The sequence below is a fragment of the Hypomesus transpacificus genome, chromosome 12, assembly GCF_021917145.1.
Source record: "Hypomesus transpacificus isolate Combined female chromosome 12, fHypTra1, whole genome shotgun sequence".
In the NCBI taxonomy this organism is placed as follows: Eukaryota; Metazoa; Chordata; class Actinopteri; order Osmeriformes; family Osmeridae; genus Hypomesus; species Hypomesus transpacificus.
The window spans coordinates 6670178-6694634 of record NC_061071.1 but is presented as its reverse complement, the minus strand read 5'-3'; the positions used below and the strand labels follow the sequence as shown (position 1 = coordinate 6694634).

Sequence of the window (24457 nt, the reverse complement as noted above, 5' to 3'; positions counted from 1 at the left end):
GTGTCCTTGGGCAAGGCACTTCACCCTACTTGCCTCGGGGGGAATGTCCCTGTACTTACTGTAAGTCGCTCTGGATAAGAGTGTCTGCTAAATGACTAAATGTAAATGTAATGTAGTCCGCCTATCCATGGGCAAACGGGTAAGCATGATTTCTAATGGAGTTTCGTGCGAATGGAATTGACTAAAGGGGTGCATGTTACCAGCACTCAATTTCAGTGACACCAGTATAATGTAAATTCAATTTGCAATGAAGGCATCAATAGTTTCAAAAGGGCGTCTTTCCTCCGGTGGTCTATGAACACAATGGTGCATTATGAGTGCTATATGATCCGTCATGGTTGCCTGACAAGCTATTCTTCATTAACGAATTTCAGAACGATGAAAGACGAGCAGTTACACCGCAGCACCACCTTTCCTGTTTCATATTCACCCCTCATCAACTTTTGACGAGTTGGACGGACGAGCAGCATACACAAAAGCGTTGAGTGACTCAGCATGATTTGTCAAGTTCAACATAGGACATTTTAAATTGCTTAGAAATATAGTTCGTAATTGATTTAAGTTGGCCAAGCGTGAACAAATGTAATTACTCAACAATTAATGGATAAAGCATGCAATAAAAAAAAATCTACTGCAGTTAATATATCAGTTAAGTAGCCTAGGCAACAACTAGGCTACTGACAGTGGAAATCCTATGTTTCACACATCCGCCAAAACTATTGTTTGAAAACGCCTAAACTTCATTGAATCAGATTTCCATTCCAAGATGTAGAAGTAGGCGTTGCTCTTAGCACTGATTTAACAAGTGCAGCAGGACAAAGCAAGCCAGTCTCTCTACAGCGCAGGACCGACGGAGAGTTCCTCCGCAACTTGGAGGATAAGACACTTCTCGCATTCGCAACACCAGCTAAAATCATCTGTCGACCATTTACAGAAAGGTTTTGTGATACGTGTGGATCATAAAAACAACAAGAAATAGCAAGGCATACTTGTAAGTATCCTATCATTTAAATGTAATTTCTGAACTTTGGCGCAGCTGATTTGTTAAAGCCTAGAAAACTGTATGGAAATACTTAAATCCTCTGTTGGAATTTGCTGTAGTATTTATGGGCCTTTTCGCTAAATATGAGTGTCATCTGTGTAAAGAATATCCCATCCTTATTGCGCCATAGGCTAACTAGGCTCGTGCCCTGAAGACGCTTAGTTGTCAGGCGGGCCACATAGTGGCTCCTGAGTTTCGCTGTAGGTGGTACGGATTAACAGTGGGCTTGAGTTCCACGGGTTTGTTTGCATTCAATGAGATCCTAGATTACACTGTATGTAACTGATAAGGCAAATGATAGCAAGGCGCATCTAATTACTTTTAAAGCATACCCATAATTATGCTTTGTCTTTCAATATCAAACCAGCTAGGCGTCATGTTTTTTCGTGGATTAGTTAAACACAAACGAAAACTGGTTTATAACCAGTCAAATGTTTTCTCTAGAGCCGAGGAGCTGGTATTGGATTGGTGGTTTAGTCATATGGAAAATGGTTACATTGTTTTATAATCTTTTGGCATGGATCTATTTGTGTTTAGTTATTATTTAAAGGGCACACCTAAAACATCAATGTAATAAAAACAAAGGGTGGAACCTTTCAGATTTGTTTCAAGTAATCTATTCCATCACTGTTCTCATAGAAACAGGAATTGGGACACATAAATAGAGATGTGTGTGTGTGGGAGGGGGGGACACACACACAGTGTGTTGGGTTTGGCCATATTTGCAATGTTTCTAATGCCCATTAAGCATTTGAAATATCAATATCAGTATAATGAATTGAAAGAGAGAGAGATCGGTAGAGAGAAACTGAAGGAGAAAGATGATATGGATCCGTGGAAGAAAGCAATGCAAAGTAACTGAGTTTCAGTCACGGGTGGGAGAAAAGGGGGGGAAACGACACTCTAAAGAATGAGTTCAGATTTATTTTTGAAACAAAGTGAGAGATATGGAAACCATTCAAAGAAACAAGGTGAAACAGTTCAGTAAAAAAAAAAAGAAGATGAGGCGTAAACAAGGCTAAAAACTGACAGTGCACACAGCAAATAAGCAAGTGAGCAAGAGAGCTACCGGCAGGGGGGGGGGGGGGTATGTTGGCGGTTTTCTCTGGTGACTGTGGTGGGAGGCGATGTGACAGCACAGGGTGCTCTTTGTGCCCCAGACGGCGTTGGCTGCCCAGAGTGTGGGGATCAGGTGAAGGGGGCCGCTCTGCCAGGCAGAGGAAACACAACCAGTTTACAAGGCACCGGCAGATCCTAATAGGCCATCGCTTTTTACGGTGCCTGGAGATGCGTCTCCACATTTGACGTCATCCTATTCCCTACATCCTTTCCCCCCCGAATGGATAGAGGGGTTGGGGACAGTAAAGAAAAGACAGCTTTTGTTTTTAGGAAATGTCCCCCCCCCCACCATTTCAGGCTGGTTGAGTCCTTTTTGTTTTCATCTGTCACTGATTTAAGGTTGTCCACTACAGCTGTGTCTACTCATGTTACCCACAATCCTTTTAAAGCTATCTTTCTAACTTTGTTAGGAGAACACACATATGGCTAATGTTAAGTGCAAATAAATGGTTCAGTTCTCTGACGGTTGCATTTAGGTAATTGGGCAAAATTAGCTAAGTATCGTGTATTACTGTATTACTGTGTTTAACACAGTACAGTGTAAAATTGTCCAGTCGAAAGACACCCCGAAAGGAAATGTAAGCTGTGGAACTGTTTTCTTTAAATAGCAAACTACTTCTACGTGTCAGAAGTAATATTGTCTCACTCTAGACATCTGCCCCACCTCATCCGGTCAGTTTAACTGCAAGGGGGCTAAATGCGGTGATGGCTATTAAAGAGACTGACCTTTCACATCTCATTACTACTGGACACACACCACCTCTGATGAAGACAGTCATCTCGTGCAGAGTTTGGCCATTTTGCCTCAAGGAATAGCCTGTCCTTTTAGCACGCATCACAACAGACTCTTTCAGTGCACCCTGCTGCAGGATGTGTGAGTGAGGTCCTAGAAACACAAGTCGTTTTCTGCTCTGGGATACAAGGGAATCATCAATGACAATGAGATGGATTCACATTTACGATTTAGACAGGTTTAGCTAAATATTTAGGAGGATCCAAATAGAAATGTCACTCATTTTTTATTTAGACATCTGATGTTACAATGTGTATCGAACAGCAGCTGTACGCGCTAAAAAGGCAGTGTGGTAGTCAACTTAATTCCTTTCTGATTACTCTCAAATGCAAGAATGAATCTTCTTGTGTCCCTAGTTGAATTCTTTGGCAGCGAAAGCCTCAGTTATGTTTGTTATTGATGTCCTGGGAGGACCTCAGGAGCCATGGGAAATGTCTCTGTTTGGTAAACGAGCGAGAGAGCATTCCTCAAAGCAACACGCTGTCTAACCCCCTGACACCACACCATGCAGCATCTGACATGTTGGAAATGACACCTGTAGTCTCTTCAAATAAACACCGATTGGTTAACACGCTCCTTTTCATCTCCAAGATCTCTTCCCAGGCTTCCTGCGTTTGTGCGCCTTTGAACGCAGCGCTAACCGGCAAACCTTTTTTGTTTGTCGCTTTTGTATGTTTCAGCTCGGCGCAACCGACCGGCCCCCTTTCGGAAACCAACCATGAGCGTGAACGCCAACGACCTGAGCGAGCTGATGGAGATGTGGGAGGAGCTCAACTTCACGGGCGAGCACGACGACAACCTGTCCCACGTGGAGGCGCTGATGTGCCCCGCCGTGTTCAGTCACGACGCCGTCTTCTACACCCTCTCCGTCCTCTACATCTTCATCTTCCTGGTGGGCCTGGCCGCCAACTCCCTGGTGGTCTGGGTGAACGTGCGCTCCGAGAGGAACCGCTACGAAACCCACCTGTACATACTGAACCTGGCGGTGGCCGACCTGTGCGTGGTGGCCACTCTGCCCGTGTGGGTCAGCTCCCTGCTCCAGAAAGGCCACTGGCCGTTTGGCGAGGCCGTCTGCAAGATCACCCACCTGGTGTTCAGCGTTAACCTCTTCAGTAGCATCTTCTTCCTCACCTGCATGAGCATGGACCGCTACTTGTCCGTGGCGCTCTTTGGAGAATCCTCCAACAGCCGTTTGAGGAGGGTGGTCCGCCAGCTCATCTGCATCCTGGTGTGGGTCCTGGCACTGGTCGCGTCCCTACCGGATACCTACTTCCTCCAGGCGGTCAAGTCGACCCATTCCGACAGCATCATGTGCCGGCCCGTGTACCCGGTCGACAGCTCCCGCGAGTGGATGGTCGGCATCCAGATGAGCTTCTTCGTCCTGGGCTTCGCCATCCCCTTCCCCATCATCGCCATCTTCTACCTCCTCCTGGCCACGTCCATCCCTTCCGGCTCGGACAACGAACGGCGGGTCAGCCGGAAGATCATCCTCACCTACATCGTGGTGTTCCTCGTGTGCTGGCTGCCCTACCACGGGGTCCTCCTCATGGACTCCCTGTCGCTGCTCAACGTCCTGCCCTTCAGCTGCCGCCTGGAGAACTTCCTGTTTGTGGCGCTGCACTTCACCCAGTGCTTCTCCCTCCTTCACTGTTGCGTCAACCCGGTCATCTACAACTTCATCAACAGGAACTACCGCTACGACCTGATGAAGGCCTTCATCTTCAAGTACTCCACCAAGACGGGCCTGGCCAAGCTCATTGACACCTCGCGGGTCTCTGAGACCGAGTATTCGGCTGTGGCCGTGGAGAACCACGCCCAGTTGTGAGGGGTGGTGGCACGAAATGGCGTACTCAAAGAGACTCTACCAAAGCCCCACCCATCTTGAAAACGCCACTTCTACCGTGCGTACTGTAAATGGAAAGAGTCAGTTTATGAGGCACTGTAAAACACAATGACCAAACCAATATCTGTAGGTCTGCATTTGTCTGTTATTTTATACTGGTATTCCCCTTATCTGAGTCCTGTCAGATGTAGTAACAAGCCTGTTCATTTGTACTTTATTTTTCAAAGCACTTCAACCGAACTAGAGACTGGGTGTCACCTAATCTGATGGGTTTATGACAACATAAACACTCTCACACACACATACACACACACACACACACACATATATACACACACTTCCCCCAGACGGAGCCAGAGGGAAAGACTAGAAGCTGTAGAAGTCTGTGTTTATCTGAGTTTGCTGTTGTCAGTTGCTCAGATTCCATCACACTTGAGCTAATAGGACAGACAGAAGAGCCAGACATTCTCCCAGGTTTTACGGGTCTAGAAGAGGATTTACACTCGATTCTAACCTGAGGGAAGCTGACAAAGTATTTGACTCTGTGAGGAAGGTTTTAGCAGTTTGACCTGCTCTGTGTTTACAGGGAAGTGTGGAATGTCAAAGGGAACAGTGAATGAAGGAGAAAAGACTCGAGAGATTACTAGCAGGACTGTACAGCCTCATTTTGTTCAGTTGTACAGAAAGTAAATACTGTGTGTATTTTATGTTTATTAGCTGTACTGCTTATGTACACTTTTGTCAAGGAGGGTTTAGTTTTGATGGTCTGGCTTCTTCCGGATTCAGACACAACAAACAAGTTTGGATAAAACCGTTACGAGCAGTTTCAGAGAGTTTTGTTGGGTTGTTTTTGTTTGGAGATTGTTAAGTTCTGAAACGGGAATTGTCATAATTCACACTTCCTCATTTGACCCCCCACAGTATGGACATTCTAAAAGTGGTTCTTGAATGTTCCATCTGAATCTTCCTTTATAGGTTAAGGCTATCCCATGTTGCATTGTACTGTATAATGAAGGTTCATAGTTCACCTTTAAATTCAATTGGAAACAGAAATTGTATATATTTTGTAAATATCATATTTATATCTCTTTAACTGTATTGTATGTGCATTTACTTGTAAAGTTTGTATATGGCATACAAATGCATCTGCTATCAATACTGTACTTTTATACCAAACAATTCAGATACTGAATCAATGAAGGTGTGCTTTGTGAGTGGGGTTAACAATGTATATAATATTCCAATATATAATATTCTATTATATATAGTCTGTGTCTATTATACACATTTGAGACTGTATAATGTTCTGTATGTTAGACATGTTTGCAAACATTTATATTTTTCTTAAAAGAAATCAATGGCTGCTCAATTGTAAAATGCAAGCTAAAAGACAACGCAAACGTACAAATTAGTAATGCTGCCCAGGCACATTTCTTTATATACTCTTAAGAAAGACTTTTCTGTAAGTTGCTTGATGTCTGCCAATGCTGTCGTTCAAATAAATACAATAATGTTGAAAACGATATGAAGAGAGTTTTGAAAGCTTGTGCGTGGACAGTGGTGAGCACATGGTGTGCATGCGTCTCTTGACAACGACCGAGACGTAGTGTGTGGGAACGTACCGTGTTCTCTCGTAGAACAAAGTCTTTCCCCTGTCCATCTTGTTCCACCAAAACAAGGGGCAGAGCGTGAGTAATCAGAACCAACCGCGTGGCAGGGGTTCTTCCCGCTAGTTAAGGCTTTGTAGATGAAGAGGAAAGCCAGGTGTGCAGCAGTCAATTCAAAGTGTCAGTGAGAGACCTCGTACGTCTCACCCAACCTTGGTCCAGAGACTGGAGTTACTCTGTCGAAATGACACTGCTATCTTTTGACACCATCACAAGCAATGGATTTGCTGCAAACATAAAAGTCTGTGTTTATGGCAATAGCTATTTATTTACACATGCTATGAAGTTGTATATAAATACTATGTTGAGATATATCCTCAATACCAGTTAGTGTAATGTTTGATGTTAGACATTCACATATACAGGCCTCCTCTTGAACATACACACATATTCATGGTTTGAATAAATGTTCCTTTGTCAACATATGGCACACGTATCATCGACAAAATGCGCTTCTCGTCTGTGAACGCTCTCCATGTCTGGGGGAGTCGGAACGCCTCCTGCAGCCCAGCGGAGGGATGAACCGCTGGGCTAGCAGACAGACGGCGGCTCCTGGGATTCCTCCAGCTCTGTCTGAACGCGTCCACCGCTCCGGGGCACGAGCCTAGCGTCTGGCTACGCTGGGAGAACACCGTCTGGACAATCCCACGTGAGGTGGAAAGTATATGTCTCGACGAGAGAAGAAAATCTATAACGTTCCCCTCAGTGAGGTTTAGTACTTTCAAGGTTGAAGTGGATTGCAGGTTTGGATTGACTTGGGGATTTTGGGATCCGGGAAAAACAGATCAAAGAAACATTTAGACTTTGACAGGGGAGTCAGGTGGCTGAACGGTGAGGGGAATCGGGCTAGTAATCTGAATGTTGCCTGATCAATTCCCGGCCGGTGCACATGACGTTGTGTCCTTGGGCAAAGCACTTCACCCTGCTTGCCTTGGGGGGAATGTCCCTGTACTTACTGGATAAGAGCGTCTGCTAAATGACTAAATGTAAATGTAAATGAGTGCGTAATGGGCGACAAGTAGACAACAGTAGCATACGTGCTGCTCCACCTCACTGTTTAAAGAGCCCTCCTCAGCCCTCACTGTCCGACGAAGCAGGATGTTCTGACGGGGGAGGACCACACATGGGTGCCAACTGTCAGGACAGTGGAGAAGATGAATCCCATGTTGAATCACCCCATGTCCCCCAGCCTCCCCTGCTTCAATGGGGGCTCCCAGAACAACGGCGGTGGGGTCTAAGAGCAGGGCACCCTCTCCTGTGCGAGGCTCCGCTGAAAGGCCGGATCGTGGGAGCGGTGTGCGCCTGAATGCCAAAGGGCTCCGCGCGGGCGAAGCCGCACAGGAGAACAAATAGCCTTTCACCGCATCCTCATTCCGCCTGCGCCGCGAATACAGAGAAGCGGGCGTGTGTGTGTGTGTGTGACCGTCCACGTGTGTGTGTGTGTGTGACCGTCCACGTGTGTGTGCCACTCTCTCCTCGGGGTCCCGTGTTCTCACGATCATGAATGTGGCGGCGAGACAGCGATCTGATGGGCTGTCAGATGAGAGAGGGCCTGGAGGTGACGGCTCATTAGGCCTCCTTGTCTGGGTGTGGAGGGAGCATGAAGCGGGCTCTGACAGACTGGCCCTGGCCAGGCAGCACTGAGACGATGTCTGAACCATGCTTGGAATCTCAATCCGGGGATTAGGAAAGTCGGGGAGTACCGTCTGTCTGGGCAGAGATAACGACCTGTACATTCTGAGGTGCTTGCTGACTGTGAACATAGCTATGTTAGGCATTTGCTACGCTAAAAGGGGCAGCGTTTTGTTGGACAAAGTATAAAAGTGCATATTGTGAAAGATGACACAAGTTCGGAGGTCATGCAATCGACCAGAATGATGCAAGACATCATGATACGGTGGAACAGAGGTTTCTGACCCAGCAATGTGATACTGAGGCAGATCTGGGAAGGAGGGCGGGGGTCACGCTATTTGCATGTCACACTGGCCGCACTATTTGTACGTCACACTGGGCGCACCCAGGGTTGCGCCCAGTGTGACATGCAAATAGTATGACCCTGTTGCCTTAGGTTGCAGCACCTGTAAGTTAATTGTCCATTCAACAGAGAAACTACTTTTAGCTAACTCTCACTAGGCTCTATTGTTTGGTAATTAGACAGTCAATAGGAGCTCGCAAGGAGCTTGTGAGGTGTGTGTGTGTGATTCTGAACCAACTGTTGTGTGAGAAGGGAACCTAGGAGAGGTGAGGTGAACTGGGTCAACAATCCAAAGTCAAATCATCTTGGGAAGGGGACAGCTTCCGTCCAAAAGGGCCCATAAACCCATTTTGATTATTTTCCATGAAGTTCCACCCAAGGCAGTACCCTTTTGTTCACACAATGTTGGGAAAACATGGCTCGAGATGCATTTTGTGATTATTTTCCCTGGTCTGTTGCCTTGATTCTATTTGTTTCAAGAGGGAGTGGACAGAAATGTTTAGAAAGGAGTCTCCTGGAGCCTCCATGTTTGCTCTATGGAGGGGGGAGACAGAGCTGTGCTCACAAGAGCCTTTTGTGTGAGGACGTGTTCCTGAAGTGGAGGAAGGGAAAATAAATGAGCCTCCTTGGAGTACGTCGGATTTAACCTTTGATACAATAATAACCCGACTGCTAAGCTGGTTGATGTCAGGAATACAATACAAGTGGTGCAAGTCTTCTAAAGCCAGATTTGAGGGCACTAATTGAAAATACCTACGGTGGAAACGCCTATCTCCCTTTGGAACAGAGGAGGAGGAGAAATCTACTTAGTATTCACACACACTGGCTCGTTGTCAAAACCTTGGTCGAGTTTTTTAATTTTCTGCCATGCTTAGATAAAACAGCTCGACACGACAGGCTGCAGCCTTTTGTTTTGTACTGCTTTTGTTTTGCACTGCATTTGTACCACAGACTCAATTTTGGTACAACAACTCGTATTTCCCTTTAGGCCGCAAGAATCAACATCACTTTTTGTGTTGCAGAAACACGTCTGTGTATTGCACGGAGGGATTTTCTGTAGTTTGGTTCAGCAAAGTGACAGCCAGCCAGAGAGATACCGGCCCCTCCTCCTCCTCCTCCCCTCCCCTCCCCCCTCCCCCTCCTCCTCCCCTCCCCCATACAGCATGAGGCCCGGGGTCTGGCGCTGAGGTAGAAGTCAGGCTGTTGTGTCTGTGTGTCTCTCGGATGCTAAAGAAAGACTCTGTTCCCTCCCTCAGAAACATGGGCGGAGTAGTGAGGACGGGTGAAGGGCAGGGGCGAGGCCTCCGATGAAAGGAAAGCAGGAGTTCAAAGGAGCCCTGCAGTCCTCTGCTTGGACTAGAGGGTTCTCACACACGGGTACACACACACACACATGCACACACACACACACACACGGGTACACACACACACACATGCACACACACACACACACACGGGTACACACACACACACATGCACACACACACACGGGTACACAAACACACAAGCAGACACGCACACACATTCACACACATTATGACACTGAATGTATGCCATATGAACATTGCTCCTACACAGGGTTTTCCAGAACGTTCCGTGCGGGGCTGAGTGACAGCCGCGTGAGAACCTCCTCCTGAGTTTCACCTCCTGATCTGGACGCCGCTCTCTCTCATTCATATTTAAATGATCTAATAATGCACTTCACAATGGCACAGTAAATCCGTATTCTCAGTCTGAGACGCACATCATCCGTGGACACGCCATTCAGAGCTTTCAGACCCAATGAAAAGAAACGGGAACCGAAAATATTTTTCCGGTCCATTGAGCGCCTAATTGCCCCGAGATGGACAATCTCAAGGATCCACTGCGTTGGAACTCATTGACATACTTCCTGTGCCCCTCCTCCCCTCCCCTCCCATCACACACACACACACACCCTCCCCCAAACACACTCCACACCCACTCATTCCCCAAAGCAACACACGCAAACCCAAACTGGTCACGCAACAAAACTGAAGCCCCACATGGAAGCGGGAGTTTCTCCTGCTGCCGGCTGTAGGTCTGTCCCTTGTCTTTGCTGCTCACCAGGGGTGGAACAGACACTATGGAAGACTTATCACCTGTGGGCCCGACAGAGGCCTGAGACACATTGTTTTACAGCTCAGCGGCACGCTGTGAGGCCATTGTCCGCGACTAGGCTCGCCTATCTACCCGGGGATTGTATTCAGGGTCATTAGCGAACGAGGCGTCACTAATGTGCCACTGACACCTCGGCACGGCAAGAGACAGCCCAGATAAGACTGAGGCAGGGGGAGATACAAGCTTGAGGGACTGATTGAAGCATAGGAGACAGGCTTCTCAGAGCGTGTGGCGATCTGCTGGACAGTTTGATGGAAGGGATTTCTCTTCAGAAATGTATCTTTGCTTGTATTTAGATGTTTGTTATTTTCATCCTTGAATAGGGCCTTGTGGGACTGGGTAGCTGTTTCTGGAAAAATGCTGCGTTTGCGTAAACTTTGGCAGTAACTGGATATGATGATTGCTGGATAATAGCTACAAATAAATTGTTCTTAAACACAGCTAGTGTATAACTGCCAAATATTTTTATTATATACAATTATATACAATACATGCAATGTGTGCAAAGCTGGAACTTCACCCTAAAACCCCACGTACACCGCCGGAACTTTCCATTTTCGTTCTTCGCCCGTCAGACACCGGCTGGTTTCAAGGTAGGGTGGTCGGCCGAGAATGTGGATCCGGAAGGATCCGGCCCACACTCAGCCCTGTACAGCCACAGACGCCTGTGTTCCCATGGTGTTGGGTAGACTCACAGGCCGGAGCCCACTCAGACATGGTCCTTGGGATGTCTCCGGAGGGGCTGTACCCACCATCTCTGGCTGACCTCTTTCTCGACTGAAGTAAAAGCGTAAAAAGCTTTGATGCTTGGATCAGGTGGAGGAATTCCCCATTAGGGAGAGCTACTATATCTCCTAGTCGGGGTCTGTAATAGAGAAACTGGCGCCATGTCAAAAACATTTCAGTACATTGGTATAGGCGTTATAAATGGGACTCTAACCCCTCTCTCTCTCTCTCTCTCTCTCTCTCTCTCTCTCTCTCTCTCTCTCTCTCTCTCTCTCTCTCTCTCTCTCACACACACACACACACATACAGTTTCATACCAGGCATGTGCATACAGAGCATCATTTGGGGGGTGGGGGTGGAGGTGGGGATTGAGGTTCATGTGAAGGTGACACTTTGAAAGTGTCAAAATTCACAATGTTTGGCACTATAGCTGTCATCTGGGCTCTTAAGACATCCAACACCTAACCTAACTCAACCTGCCGCCCACCCACCGCCCCACCCACCCACCTACCCACCCACCCACCTACCCACCCACCTCTCTATGGAGAATCACAATGCTGGATAGAATTTCTAAACCAGCCTGGAGACTGAATGGGCTTTGGACAAAAACGACACAGCATGGACGGTCCCCATCTTTCCTCCAACAATAACTAACAACCCCGGGCCAGGACCCTCTCACAGAGAGACCTGCCTCCAGCTATGGCACGCAAGAATGTCATTTGTGACAAAGCGTATTCGACATTATCATAGGAGGGGAGGTTCTTTGACCCCCAAAGACCTCAGGAGGTGCTGATATGGTGCCTTTAGCAACCAAAGCTTTCAGCATTAGGAGTTATGTCCAGGGTGAATTTGATAGTTTCCATTTGGCAGCTTGACAGGCTCCACATTCACAGGAAGATCAGCACGGTCAATGTGTCTTTTACAAATCTGGGTGAAAGAGATGTGGAATAGTTTTATTGGTTGATATAAGATATCCCTGTGATTTGATTGGATGAAACAGTCAAATTTATATTATCTTGATAATAAAAAGCTACTGAGAAAAGACATGATATGTTAAACAACGACTTTGATATAGTATGCAGCTGAACATCCCATGTCAAAAGTGAAGTCATACATTGTATCTCATGAAAACACAGACACTATATACTGATCAGTTTTGTTATGCTTTAGATAAGCTTTATCAGCGTTTGAAACGTTCTGTATGCCTATTCTATATGTGAACTGTAAATGATTGAGAGTTGTTTATGTTCTTTATGATTTAAATCGTTTGGGCTATAAAAAAAATACAAATTTACAGTATAACTGGATCTCGGCCATTTTCAACAACCAGTGATCCACTGAAAAACACCCATAACAAAGTTTAACTGTATCTATCACGGCATGGATCCATGTACTCTACGCCTTATTCATTTCTTACCACAGTTACAGTGCATTCCACACAAATGCTTGGTTGAATGCCAGGAACCCTCACACCAAGCCACTTGCTCAGAAAACCACACAAACGATTAAGACTGGGACATTTGACCTTTGACCTGAGGTCGTGTTTACAGAGAGCAGGTGTGAAATCAAGAGGGCACCCGGCTCGGCACATTCCAGGACCAGCGGCTGGCGTCAGGGTCAACCGGAAGACACGCTTCACTGAGCCCGCCTCCTAGACTAAACGTCTCCAGGGCAACGGCGCCTTCATTGGCTGGGTCCGCACTAGCCCGCTTTGCCTGGGACTGTTTTGAGTGCTTAAACTCAAATCCAAACACGCTATACTGTCCTCGCGAATATCCGCTGTGTGCCATGTTGTGTTTGAAAATATGTCCTTTGAGAGGCACTCCTTTCCCCCTCCACTCGTTAGCTTTAACGGACGACGTTAGCCGTCCGTAATGGATGGCTAGCACATATGTGGGCGACCCGAAATTGGCAAGCCAAACACGGCCACGGATACGTGCTGTGTTCACAAAGACCCGAACAGAGGTCCGGTCATGCCTCGCTGCACACCTTTGTTTGTTGATTTTTTATGAATGGAGCACTTTGATTACATGAGGGAGTCCCATCCATCATTCTACATGCATACCGCAGGGAGAAGGCTCGCAGCTGCGTGGGCATGATAACCCGAACGCAGAGACGCTCCGGTGAGAATCCCCGAGAAAGCTTTTGTGGACCTGCCGTGCAATTGTACAATGTTGTGTCGAATGATTCTTTAAAAGGACAGTGAAAGCAGTTCCTCTGGGGGACCGTGTAAACAAAGGGATAGGGGCTGAGTCTACCAACCCTAGCCATCATGGCTTTCACACAGGAAGCGGCCGTACAGAGGAGTTCTTCCTTGAAACTACGCTTTACGATCCATGGCACCTGCAGGAGATTTGACTACACTCCTGTTTTAAATCTCCTAACGTCTCCAAACCGCAGTCCATACTAGATCTTCAATCGAACTGCTTCATGTTGCTGTATACTCACGACGTTAATGCTATCATCTAGTCATAAGCTGGGTAAGGTTCAAGGAAAGATAATGATAAGAAATAAGTCAACATTGCCAAACTGCTGACAGACACTGAAGCAAAAGTCTTTTGTTTTGGTTCTACGGGCTGTTCTAGACACAGCTGCTTGAATGAACCAGCTTGAATACTTCTGCCCTACACGGTGCTCCATTAGGTATTTTATAGCCATACCAGCCTCTTCTGTTCCACTTGTATAATTCTGCTTCGACAGCTGCTGTGACAACTGATGTTTTTGTATGGTGATGTGTGTGTGTGTGAGAGTGTATGTGTGTGTTTCAAGCATTCCGACTGATTCTGGAGGGACCTCCTAACAGTGTGTGTTGGAGGTCCTGAACTCTGTCACTCAGAATGCTCAGGAGTAGACCCAGGGACTGAGGCACTGGCGGGTGGATTTGACCCCGGGGGTCATGCACCATTGTGACATTCTGTCACGAGAAGACAAATGTGCAAACATGATATCGGTTCCGCGATGCTGCGTAACCCAGATTGACAAATGACACGGAATAGTTCCAGCATTGACGACCAACGCCCTGAGGAAACCCAGACCTCGCTAAAAAGGCTCCACGCGGATCCGTGGATGTGTGGCATTCCAGAGTCTATCTGCTAGACTTCACAAACAAACATGGCTCCAAGACAATGTCTCCACGATCGTCACGTCTCATGCTCTCCATCGGACTCTCTCTGTGGCACATTCTCACGTGCCACGGGAGAAGGCTGTACGTTCTCTGCTCGTGCACGTCCATGTAGATTGCCAGGGGGTCATTGAAAGTTTATCTGACAATTGGATCCAAAACACGATGTCTGTTTAGTTAGATTTAATGTGGTGTAGGATTGTTGAATGAAGGTCTACAGCCCGTATACTGGTATGAGCCAGCCGACATGATCACCAGTGTGATAGACATCAAAGAAGAGGAGGTTGCGTAATGTTTGCCCGCTTTCACTGAATTCACATGAATATGAATTGTGGTGTTGGGAGGAGTGTTTGAATTTGCTTAAAAGTGTTTGCTCATTGTATATGCACGAATGAATCGACGCTACGCGTTTGATGTTTGATACGTCGTTAATTCTTCGGTCATAAGCACTTCCTCCCGACTAAAAAAAGAAAGGCATCTCAAACATGACTACCATCTAATGGGAACGACAGTCATTGTTTTCTTTGGCATTTGGATTTGGCGTGTCTAAGACTGTGCTTGTGAGAAGGCTTTTCCGTGGCATCGAATACCTCGCATCACTGTGGCGCAGTCCTTGTCATTGCTGCAACGCTGGAAACTGAAATCCTTTTGATTGTCTTCTCTTGTTGAGTGGAAAGTGTCAACCACACATGGTTTTGATCAAGTTCTGCAGAGTAACACTGATTAGAATGACCAATGACACATGTGTGTGGATTTAACAATGGAACAGTATCACCGTGACAATCAAATCCTAGATCCTAGAAGGATATCAACAATGAAATTCTACACCCTAGTTCGCTTGGATTAGAAAAGTACAGGTTCAAATGGAAGACAAGTTCACATACAGATCCCTGTTAGAATGTCATTGCGGAGCTAACAACTGGTATGGCACTGTTCCAAGGAACTCCACTCCTCAAATATGAACCTTGTAGTAGTCTTCATATGTAGACTACATAGATGATACATATATTTACCATATGTAGTCTTCCCGCAAAAAAGAAAACACCAAACCGTGGATGCATTTCATCAAATGAACAAAGCAATAATCTGGAGGGATTTTTGCAGTCATTTGTACATGCTAATAATGATTAGGAATGATTCAGTATCTCTTAGTTTTATTGCAGATTTAGTGTTAGATGTATTCACGATGTCGTGGAGACACAAAGATGGAAGGTGAGATATGTGTGCAGCACTCAAGCTGTCCGAGTTAGAGTGCTGTCAGACCTCATGTCATTGTGAAAACGAGGATGATAAATACACAAATCCATCATGATCCATGTCTGTAACCCATGAGCCAAACCTGATGATTCATGAAAGTGGTTGATTACCTAAAAAGTCATGGGAAGAAAAAAAAGCTTGCCTGAAGTTCTCCATTTTATATATGTATGTTTTCTTTTCAGTGGGCTACTCTTTGGAGAAGCTCCATTTGGAGGACAGGACCATCCATCTCCCACTGACACGTACAAAACCTTCTGACGTTCCCCCCATTCTGGTGGAAATTCATCAAAACAATTGCAACACTAACTCGCAAAGCATCACATTTTCCATTTATGTGCTCCATGGCTACATTGTAACCCCTAAACCGTAAACCTCGACACTGCAGCATGTTAACCAAGCCATCAATCAGACCGTGAAGTGCTGCTTTTCAGACCAGTCAAGTCAAACCAAGGAAGGAGTGATTATGATTAAACGTAGCTCTCGTTCCCCAGCACGGTGGTAAATGGCTTTCTCTCACTCATCTGTTATCTTAGCATATAATTAATAACAGAGCACTAATGGGGTCTCACAGGACCCCATATATAACTGTCTCCAGAGAAAACCCAGCCTTTCACGACTCTATACCTATAAAAAACCTTTTCCGAGTAAAAAACCTGGACCTCAGGCCACATCCACCCTCATTCATCATCCCATATCTCACTCACATGACCATACATGCTGCGCTATATGGGTTAGCGAATAAGGGGCTGTGTGTCTGAGTGTGTGTGTGCCAGGAAACCTGAGAGGGGACCTGATTAACTAGAACAACATCTACCGCCTGTGGTGGCGGCCATCACACTAATCTGAACCAGCACCTACACAGAGGGAACTCCATCGGACACCTCTTCTGGCACATGACACCTCCTCTAACGCGCCAGAGGGCCACTTTCTCCAGCCGCAGTACAAGATGTCTACTTCAGACTACTTTCAAATGTGTGTGTGTTGGTGGGGAGGAGGGGTCTGTGTGTGTGTGTGTGTGTGTGTGTGTGTGTGTGTGTGTTCAGCCGTCCGTGTGTGTTTAGTGCTACTGGGGCATAAAATAATTTTTCGATCACTTATTTTCATCCAGTTTACTTTTCCATTTGCTTGATATCCGGTCCAGAATGAAAGTGAGAACACGGTTCTGCTCTGAATTGACTTGTCAACTTATATTAGGTTTTCGATCATGTACAAGGGCTCTTTTTTTGTTGTTGTGGAAAAAAAGCTCTTCGTTGTAGCTATTGTGCACATGCTCCATTCCGCTCGTCGCCATTTGTTACTCAAGTTCCAATTGGCGACTGACCGCTATAAACTCAACACTTTTAGAATAACGTAGGCCAAAAGGCTTGGGCAGGCGAAATTCTCCTCTACTTGGCCTCTTGGTTCTATCTACGACAGACACACGCCCACACGCACACACGTTACTGTAGCAACACATCTATAGGGTTTGCCCTGGTCAAACTCAATGGGTTCCTCAGTAAATACAGCACAAGCCAGCCTGTCACTCTACAGACTCTCAGAGCGGCTACTGGCCCCTTCAGCTGCCACCGGAGGCAGGACTGGAAGGACACTTCAATCCCCAGGTTCAACTCAGGGTGAGAGTCCACCGCATGTGTCTGTCAGGCGTCTGCAGATGAAGAATGAATAGGAGCGAGACGGTTTATTGAGGAAAGGAGCCGATAGGACGGGGTCGTGCCGTGTTTTTATTGAAACACCAGCCTTTCTGTGAAGTGTCATGGGTAAAATGTTGGAAAGCAAAGTTCATGTCAGTTATACAGTAACAAATGTGGTCATAAACGTGAATCATTCATTTGAGAGATGCAAACTTACAGTACAAGAGTGCACACGACAGCTAACGTTAGGTAAAATATACAAATAATGTTCTGGTCACATCCTCATGAGGGTCAGTTTCCAAATAGTTCAACAAATGAGCTAATGCTGGCAACATGTTGTCCAGTGGATGCTGAAATATGACCATTGTTGCTACAAAAGCAATATTTCATTTCCTCATTTGGCCTGACACATTCTCTCACCGAGCCTAGTGCATAGCTGTTATCTCAAAGCTCTGTATATCCAGTCATGTGTGTTCCTACAAGTGATGAAAGCTGCTAACGTTCACAAAACAAACTCCTTCCGCCTGATTTTCTTTACTGCCAGTAATAGTGTCCAAACAATAAAACAAGAACATTTAGATGTTTTACTACACAGAAAGCACTGGGGTTTGGTTTGGAAGAAAAAAATACTGAGCATAACAGCATTTCTTTTAACCTACATCTCTTTTTTACTTGTATTTGTTTTGTAATGGCTTCAACGCAGCAAACTGAAACGTTCGTACAGTAAAGCCTTTGAATTAAAATGTTCCATAAACACATCCTCCACCCCAAACAGTCACCATAAATACACACAAGCCCCAGCGTAGTGTTTAGTACTTGATATCTAACACAGCTGCATGTGGCCACTACTTGATTAGGTTCATGAAGGGCCACAGCACCCATTTCCTTCCCCTCATCAAGGGAAGGGTAATTGTTAGGTGTGTCTCATTATATAACTGGTGGCTTGAAATCTGATTGGTTTGTTTAGCATTCCAGAGTTAAGATTTGATATGGCTGACTGGGCAGTTTGGGAACATCCTGTACAGAGCAACTCTGCCACATACATTCGTTTGGTCATCGTTTGGTCATTTGACAGGGTTTACGGTCACAGAAGGGTTTTCTTTACAGATGATTTTAACATGAAATCGCAACAACCACAAACTATGTTGTTATTTAGCAAACGCACATTTTCAAAAACTGGCCGGAAATAAGTGAGTGGAAAATGACATTCTATTGGGTAACCTCACTCGTTGTTCCCGAGTGAAGCTATGAGTCTTGAATATTTGCAGTGAACAAAAAATGCTTCCAGTTCCTGGAATTTAGTAGTTTAGGTTTAGGACAAACAAATAAGTCCAAACAAGAGGCCAGGGGCTGGGGGTCTCTCTCTCTCCTGGACCGCTGAGTCCTTGGTGGGCTGATATCTGGAGCACAGACAGAGCTCTGTTTAGGAATGAGGCTGGCAGGCCGACAGGCCACGGTTCTCAAGAGGACCGCTCAGGTCCAATCAATCCCTGTCTGTTGGTTATTAAACCAGACTTACGTCGGCAATCGCTGCCCATGAGGTATTGCTCAAGGCACTGCGTTTTACCTGGTTGGCTCACAAGTTCAGTGTGTTTACGTTCCTGTTTAGTTTTTTCTTATGTTGAGGGATTAGACCGTTTGTGTAGCCAAGCCCCAGTGCTTATATACTTAATTATAAACATTATACAACATGATATCACATCAGAACAGTAAGTATAAGGGTAACTGTCAAGTGTCTGCCAACAGATAATAACTTTCTAAGAACAAAGATCAGTCTGATTTAGGACCACCCTTGATCACTAAACAGCTGCAAGCACTGAGAACTGAGGAAACTTCGTAATCCGCTAAACATGGCATCAGTGAGAGGAAAAAATAGGGACCAGCAGGATACTAAGGAGAGGACGGCAGAGGACCCCGCTGTCATCCACCTCCTACCTGAAACCTCACAGTCACTGAGTCTCGAATCAACAAGAGACATGAGCCAGCACCTTGAGAGTAGATTAGAGTGGTGAGTAATAGCGTTGTTTTCCCATCTCGTTTGGTGTCACAGGTCAAACCCAAGCTTTGAAGTTCCCCTAGATGTTTTAAATAGCCTTTCTCCCAAAGCCGGCAAATATAAAGCAACACTAAATTAGTCAATGCATAAAACCTGTCACACCAAAACTCCTAAGCTGGGATTGATTTTGTTTTCTTCCTAAATACTTGTGCGAAACAAGTTTTAATTACTGGGCTTTTGACCCTAAAGTGACCTGTGGAAGCTGCAAAACCTCCCAATTAAAGGAGTTTCACAGATGGATTTATCAAAGATTTACGGGGATTTACTTCAAGAAACGGGACAACTTTAACCCCCTGGAGAATTACTTAGAGGTTTTCAACTAATTACAGCCAGGTTCTGGTGATGGTAAAAGTTTCTGTCATCAAGTTATTTTTTATATTTATGTGCTAAATGTGTTTTCCAGAACGGCGTTAGTCTGTTGTGTGATTCATTGGCTACTGTATTCTTAACAAACATTAAGAGTACAATACCAAAATACAGACTCATAAAGAAGGACATATATATGACCGTTTTAAACACATTTCAAAAATAGAAACAATAGATCATGAGGTGAGTTCAAAGGCATTTATTTTTACTCACTGATTCACTCCTGCAGGAACTACCCAGACAAACAGTCTCTCTCTTTGAACTCTCGAAAAAGAAACGACTGCGAGTTTGAAACTGAGAGGGAGTTAATTAATGGCGTACATTTCATTATAAGCGTGAGGTCATTTTTGGCAACAAGGGATCACCCTCCCAACACAATGGCCGCCAAGGCTGCTGGAGGCGAGAGCGCAAACACAACAAACACAGTGGAAGACATAGGAAAGCAAATATACCTTCAGAGCGAGGAGAAGTAACACAAACACAAGGTGCCTGTTTTGACTTGAATTTCAACATTTTGGACGTGTTCCAGGTTCAATTAGGCTGCTGCAGCCCTCAAGCTTCTTCCGCCGTCTCTAACCCCATCAGGGAGAGCCTTGACCAGGGTAAGGTAACATGGAGGTCTGAATCCATCCAGGATCATTTCATGGCTGTTTAACAAATATCAGATCCATTGGCTGCCTCAAGAAGGGGAATTTGTTCATGGCTTTTATACACTTTCATGGGAAAAGGGGCTTCGCATTATCACAGTTCCACGGGTCGGATTTGGGTTATTTGAGCACATTAGCTTTTATGTGAGCATGAGTTTACTTAGTATGGCAATAGGAACAAATATTATTACAAGGAAAATATGTAGACATTTACAGTTCCTATAGACGATACTGCATAAACATCTACTGTGGTGATGCTGTTGAAACTGTCTTTGATGCTGTTTTTAAAGTGTTTTCGAGACAGACACACTGTAACTTTTGGTCAAAGTTCTATAGAAAAAAATATTATGTTTGACCAGACGGGCTTCATAAATGTTAAAGAGAGCAGTTTATTTTAGGGACATTTTTACGGCCCAAAAAACAAAACTCTGGACCAACCACAACTGCCATTTACTCTTTTACTGACATGGCAAACGAACCATGTGACTTCAGTAAAACCACGCCGTCAATCTGATTTTCTAGTCAAAGCTGCTGTTTGCAGTGTGCACCCTCTGTCTACATCTTAAATCCGCACCCAGCCCTCTCTCACCACCACTGGGCTAAGAGAAGAGCCCAGAGAACAAATGACTGAACATACACAGCCAAATTATGCAAATGTTACTTATATTTGCTGGTCTAACATGGTTTAGCATTAATACCATTAGCCAGGGTTACCACATGCCTGGTTAATCTCTTGTTTGCCCCAAGTGGATCTGTGTGCCTCTGGATGTGTGGCGGTGGCGGTGGTGGGGGGGGCAGTGGTGGGTGGTGATGGAGGGGAGGGGGTGGGGACGCTGAGGCTCCAGTAATCTGTAGTCGATCTTGTGTCCCTCATCCTGTTTTCAGTCTTAAACACATTGTATGTTTTCAGAGGAGCTTGTGGTTAGAAAGCGCTACCTCTGGCTAAATCTGAAGAAGAAGAAAAAACACAACAAATCTCTCATTGTACAGACATGGGCACATTATTTTTTTTTATTTTTTTGGGGGGGGGTTAGAATACATGAACATATGTGCCCCAGAGCAAACAAAAGGGGCTCCCTAGACTTCCAGGGAGGCATGAGCGTGCCACTGTGACAGACTACACCCCAGTGTGCCGGGGCGTCTATTACAGGAGCACAGAGAGCACATTCTAGAGAGCATCCTTTAATTCAGCCCATCCTTTTATCTTCGTCGAGATAAAAGCGGACATCTTGTTGTGCTTTACTTGATGGTTGCTTTATGAAAAGAAAAAGAGAAATGATGAGGTCTGCAAAACATGCTCTTGAGGCTTTTTCTGGCTCATCATTCATATGATGTTCCATTGTCTATTTGCTTTTATAGTACTAAAGTGTTTGCTAAATTAATACATTACATGATGCAATGTTGGTGTGTCCTTTTCTTGTAGACGACAAACCAATTTCCCCTCATGGATAAAAGCTAGGATAAAAATGTCGAACGTGATCAAATTGAAGATGAAAAATTACAGTACATACAAGAAGTACATCAATAAATATGATATTGTAGATTTTGAGGAAAAACCTGGATAGGATATAAATCTGTACATAGGGTTTGACCCCCGTGACTCCTGAAAGCAATCCTTTCCCATGACGGTGATTTCGCTTGTGGTCAGTATCTTCTCCTCCCACGCATTTTCTCATTGCTCTGCAAGCCCTCTAATGAGCAAATCTCTTTCAGGTGGAGAAGGCAGAGCAGACCAGAGTAGAATCCTCCGTGAAAGCTTTCAACTGTGTTCTTGTTTTTTCTAAGATGAAGGGATTTTATATCATGAGGGAGGGGAGTCGAAAGGCAAAATGCTTTGAGACGCAGGGAGCATGCAGTGTTAATTGGACTCTCATTTATTTGTTCTGGCTGGGCTGTGTGTTGTTTATGAATTCAACATCTCTAATGAAGACCCTCATTTGTGAGATTCAGACTGCCAAAATGTCACGATGTCAAGAAAAATCTATCAAAGGATCAAAGATGGCTAAGGGCTTCTGCTGTGTTAGGTTATTCTTTGTTTATTGTTTATGACATCTTTTGACCTTTTAGAGGAAAATAAGTGCTGTTGAATATAGCACAAGCAATATGCTGAATATAAGTGACAAAAGTATAGGGAAATAGTACTTACTTTGCCTGCCAAAAAAACATACATAGCTGATGTCACTCAAAGATATTAACTGGTCATTGTTAAAAGAACATCTGTGACCATATTAAACAACCTACATTTCTTTCAACTTTTAAGCACAGAAGAAGGAATCCTCCCACCAAAGGAAGCTGACCTTGGCCTGACTGGCCTGACCACAGTAAGATAAGAGTTAACCCTTCGCTCTCCCTGACCAGCGGTCTACCGGAGGACTTGTGGAAAGGACTTTAGACAAATGTACACACACAAAAACAACACGCACAAACATACAGCCTACACATGGCTGCATGTGTTCACATTTTGAGGTTTAATTCTACTGGGAATGTTGATATTATTCCTTTCTCCACTACCCATACCCACTTATAGACCTGCATCAGAAGGAAAAGGACTCTTCCTTCGTTCCAAAGTGAGCGTGGGAAATCCAACCCCTCCGTAAACACACGCCAGGGCAGAGAAAGGAACCTCACAAAGCACAATGTCCCAAACGCGGTCCGTTTTGATTTCCTGTGCGTGAATGAATCAAACCCACGAACGCCAACTGTGTTTACGTTACCGGGGTCTACGCGACAGGCGGAGACTGGCAGCTCCGGCTGCCGCGTGTAGTTCCTGTCGTGCTTCAGCCCCAGGCCGATGCCTGGTTATACATTGGCCTGTGGCGGCCCGCCTCTGTCACTGGTCATCATTGTGTTTCCGTACACAAAAGCACAATGGATCATTTTTCCCACAGGCCCTCTGGTTCTGAGATGGCACGGCTGATATGTGCGAGAGTGGCACGGAGGAGGAAACAGACGTCCCGATCGTTTATCTTGGATTGTCAGCAGAACACAAACACTCCAGTCAACTGTGGTTTGCTGATGTGACGTTAGAGTGTATGGCTCACAATGGCGGCAGTAATATGAGAACTTCTTTGAGGGTTATGGGTTATGGATATTATGGAGTTTTTATTTTATTTTACATATGACGGAATAGTTAGTAAATCAGTCAGATTATCAGAAGAACATCACTAAAATGATGTGAAGCAGGGAATCTCAAGAAGCAATTTCTGAGATAGATTATTAGTCATCTATTGAACTAGCCATAGCTATTCAGATAGCACTGGTATTTATAGATACATTCCATAAGATATAGATTTATTTAAATATTTGGCATTTTTTGTCGTCTGCAATATGTCAATAATGTCCTCTTGTGATAGCGGGTGTCCATTACTTCTGTCGTAATTTGATTGGAAAATAGATATGTGACGCCATCTAGTGGGACGAGCTGTAAAACATTTTTGTTTACATCATTTTTGGTCACTTTAAAGGATTATCTCGTTTTTTTATGTTTAAATGAAGTGTAAAAAAGATATTTGAAAATGTTATTCACACTCCAATCCATTAATATACTGTCTTTTGTACACCAGCTTTGTTGAGTGTTATCCTATAATGACATAAACAAAAATGCTATTTCAGCTTGCGTAAGTGGAGTTCAGGGTCTGTGGCCTCGTTGATAAGGTCCTCCAAAGTGTTATTATTAGTATCAGTTCCATGGGATGGCTGTTGGCAGCTCACATGGGATCTGACATTTGAAGATGCTGTGAAGCTCTGGCACCACTGGAAAACACTTGGGAAACATCCAGAACCTTTGGGAACACACCTCACTCTTTCACTTACCTGCCACCATCACACACAGTCCACTGCACATGAAACTTATGTACAGTCATTCCTGAAAGCTCCCTTTTCTAATGTTCCATTGCACAGTATGGTTTGAGGTTGAATGGACAAATTGTTGTTCCTATATGTATTATTTGATTTATCATGGTCCCGATCTGCAAGGTTTTGTTTGATACCCTAAATGGTTCCAGGTTCCTTTAAAAGTATCATTACGGAACTGGATTCGGTTGTATATTAAGGTTCTTTTGTGTTTTAATCATGA

General features: G+C 45.0%; 1 protein-coding gene across 1 annotated transcript; it reads left to right on the top strand.

Annotated features, from left to right (window-relative positions):
* The first annotated feature begins 817 nt into the window (after positions 1 to 817).
* ackr3b (atypical chemokine receptor 3b) lies at positions 818 to 6320 on the top strand. The gene is made up of 2 exons (XM_047030604.1): positions 818 to 991; positions 3635 to 6320. The coding sequence occupies exon 2, from the start codon at positions 3673 to 3675 to the stop codon at positions 4777 to 4779; it is 1107 nt and encodes a 368-aa protein (XP_046886560.1). The 5' UTR covers positions 818 to 991; positions 3635 to 3672; the 3' UTR covers positions 4780 to 6320.
* Positions 6321 to 24457: the final 18137 nt, after the last annotated feature.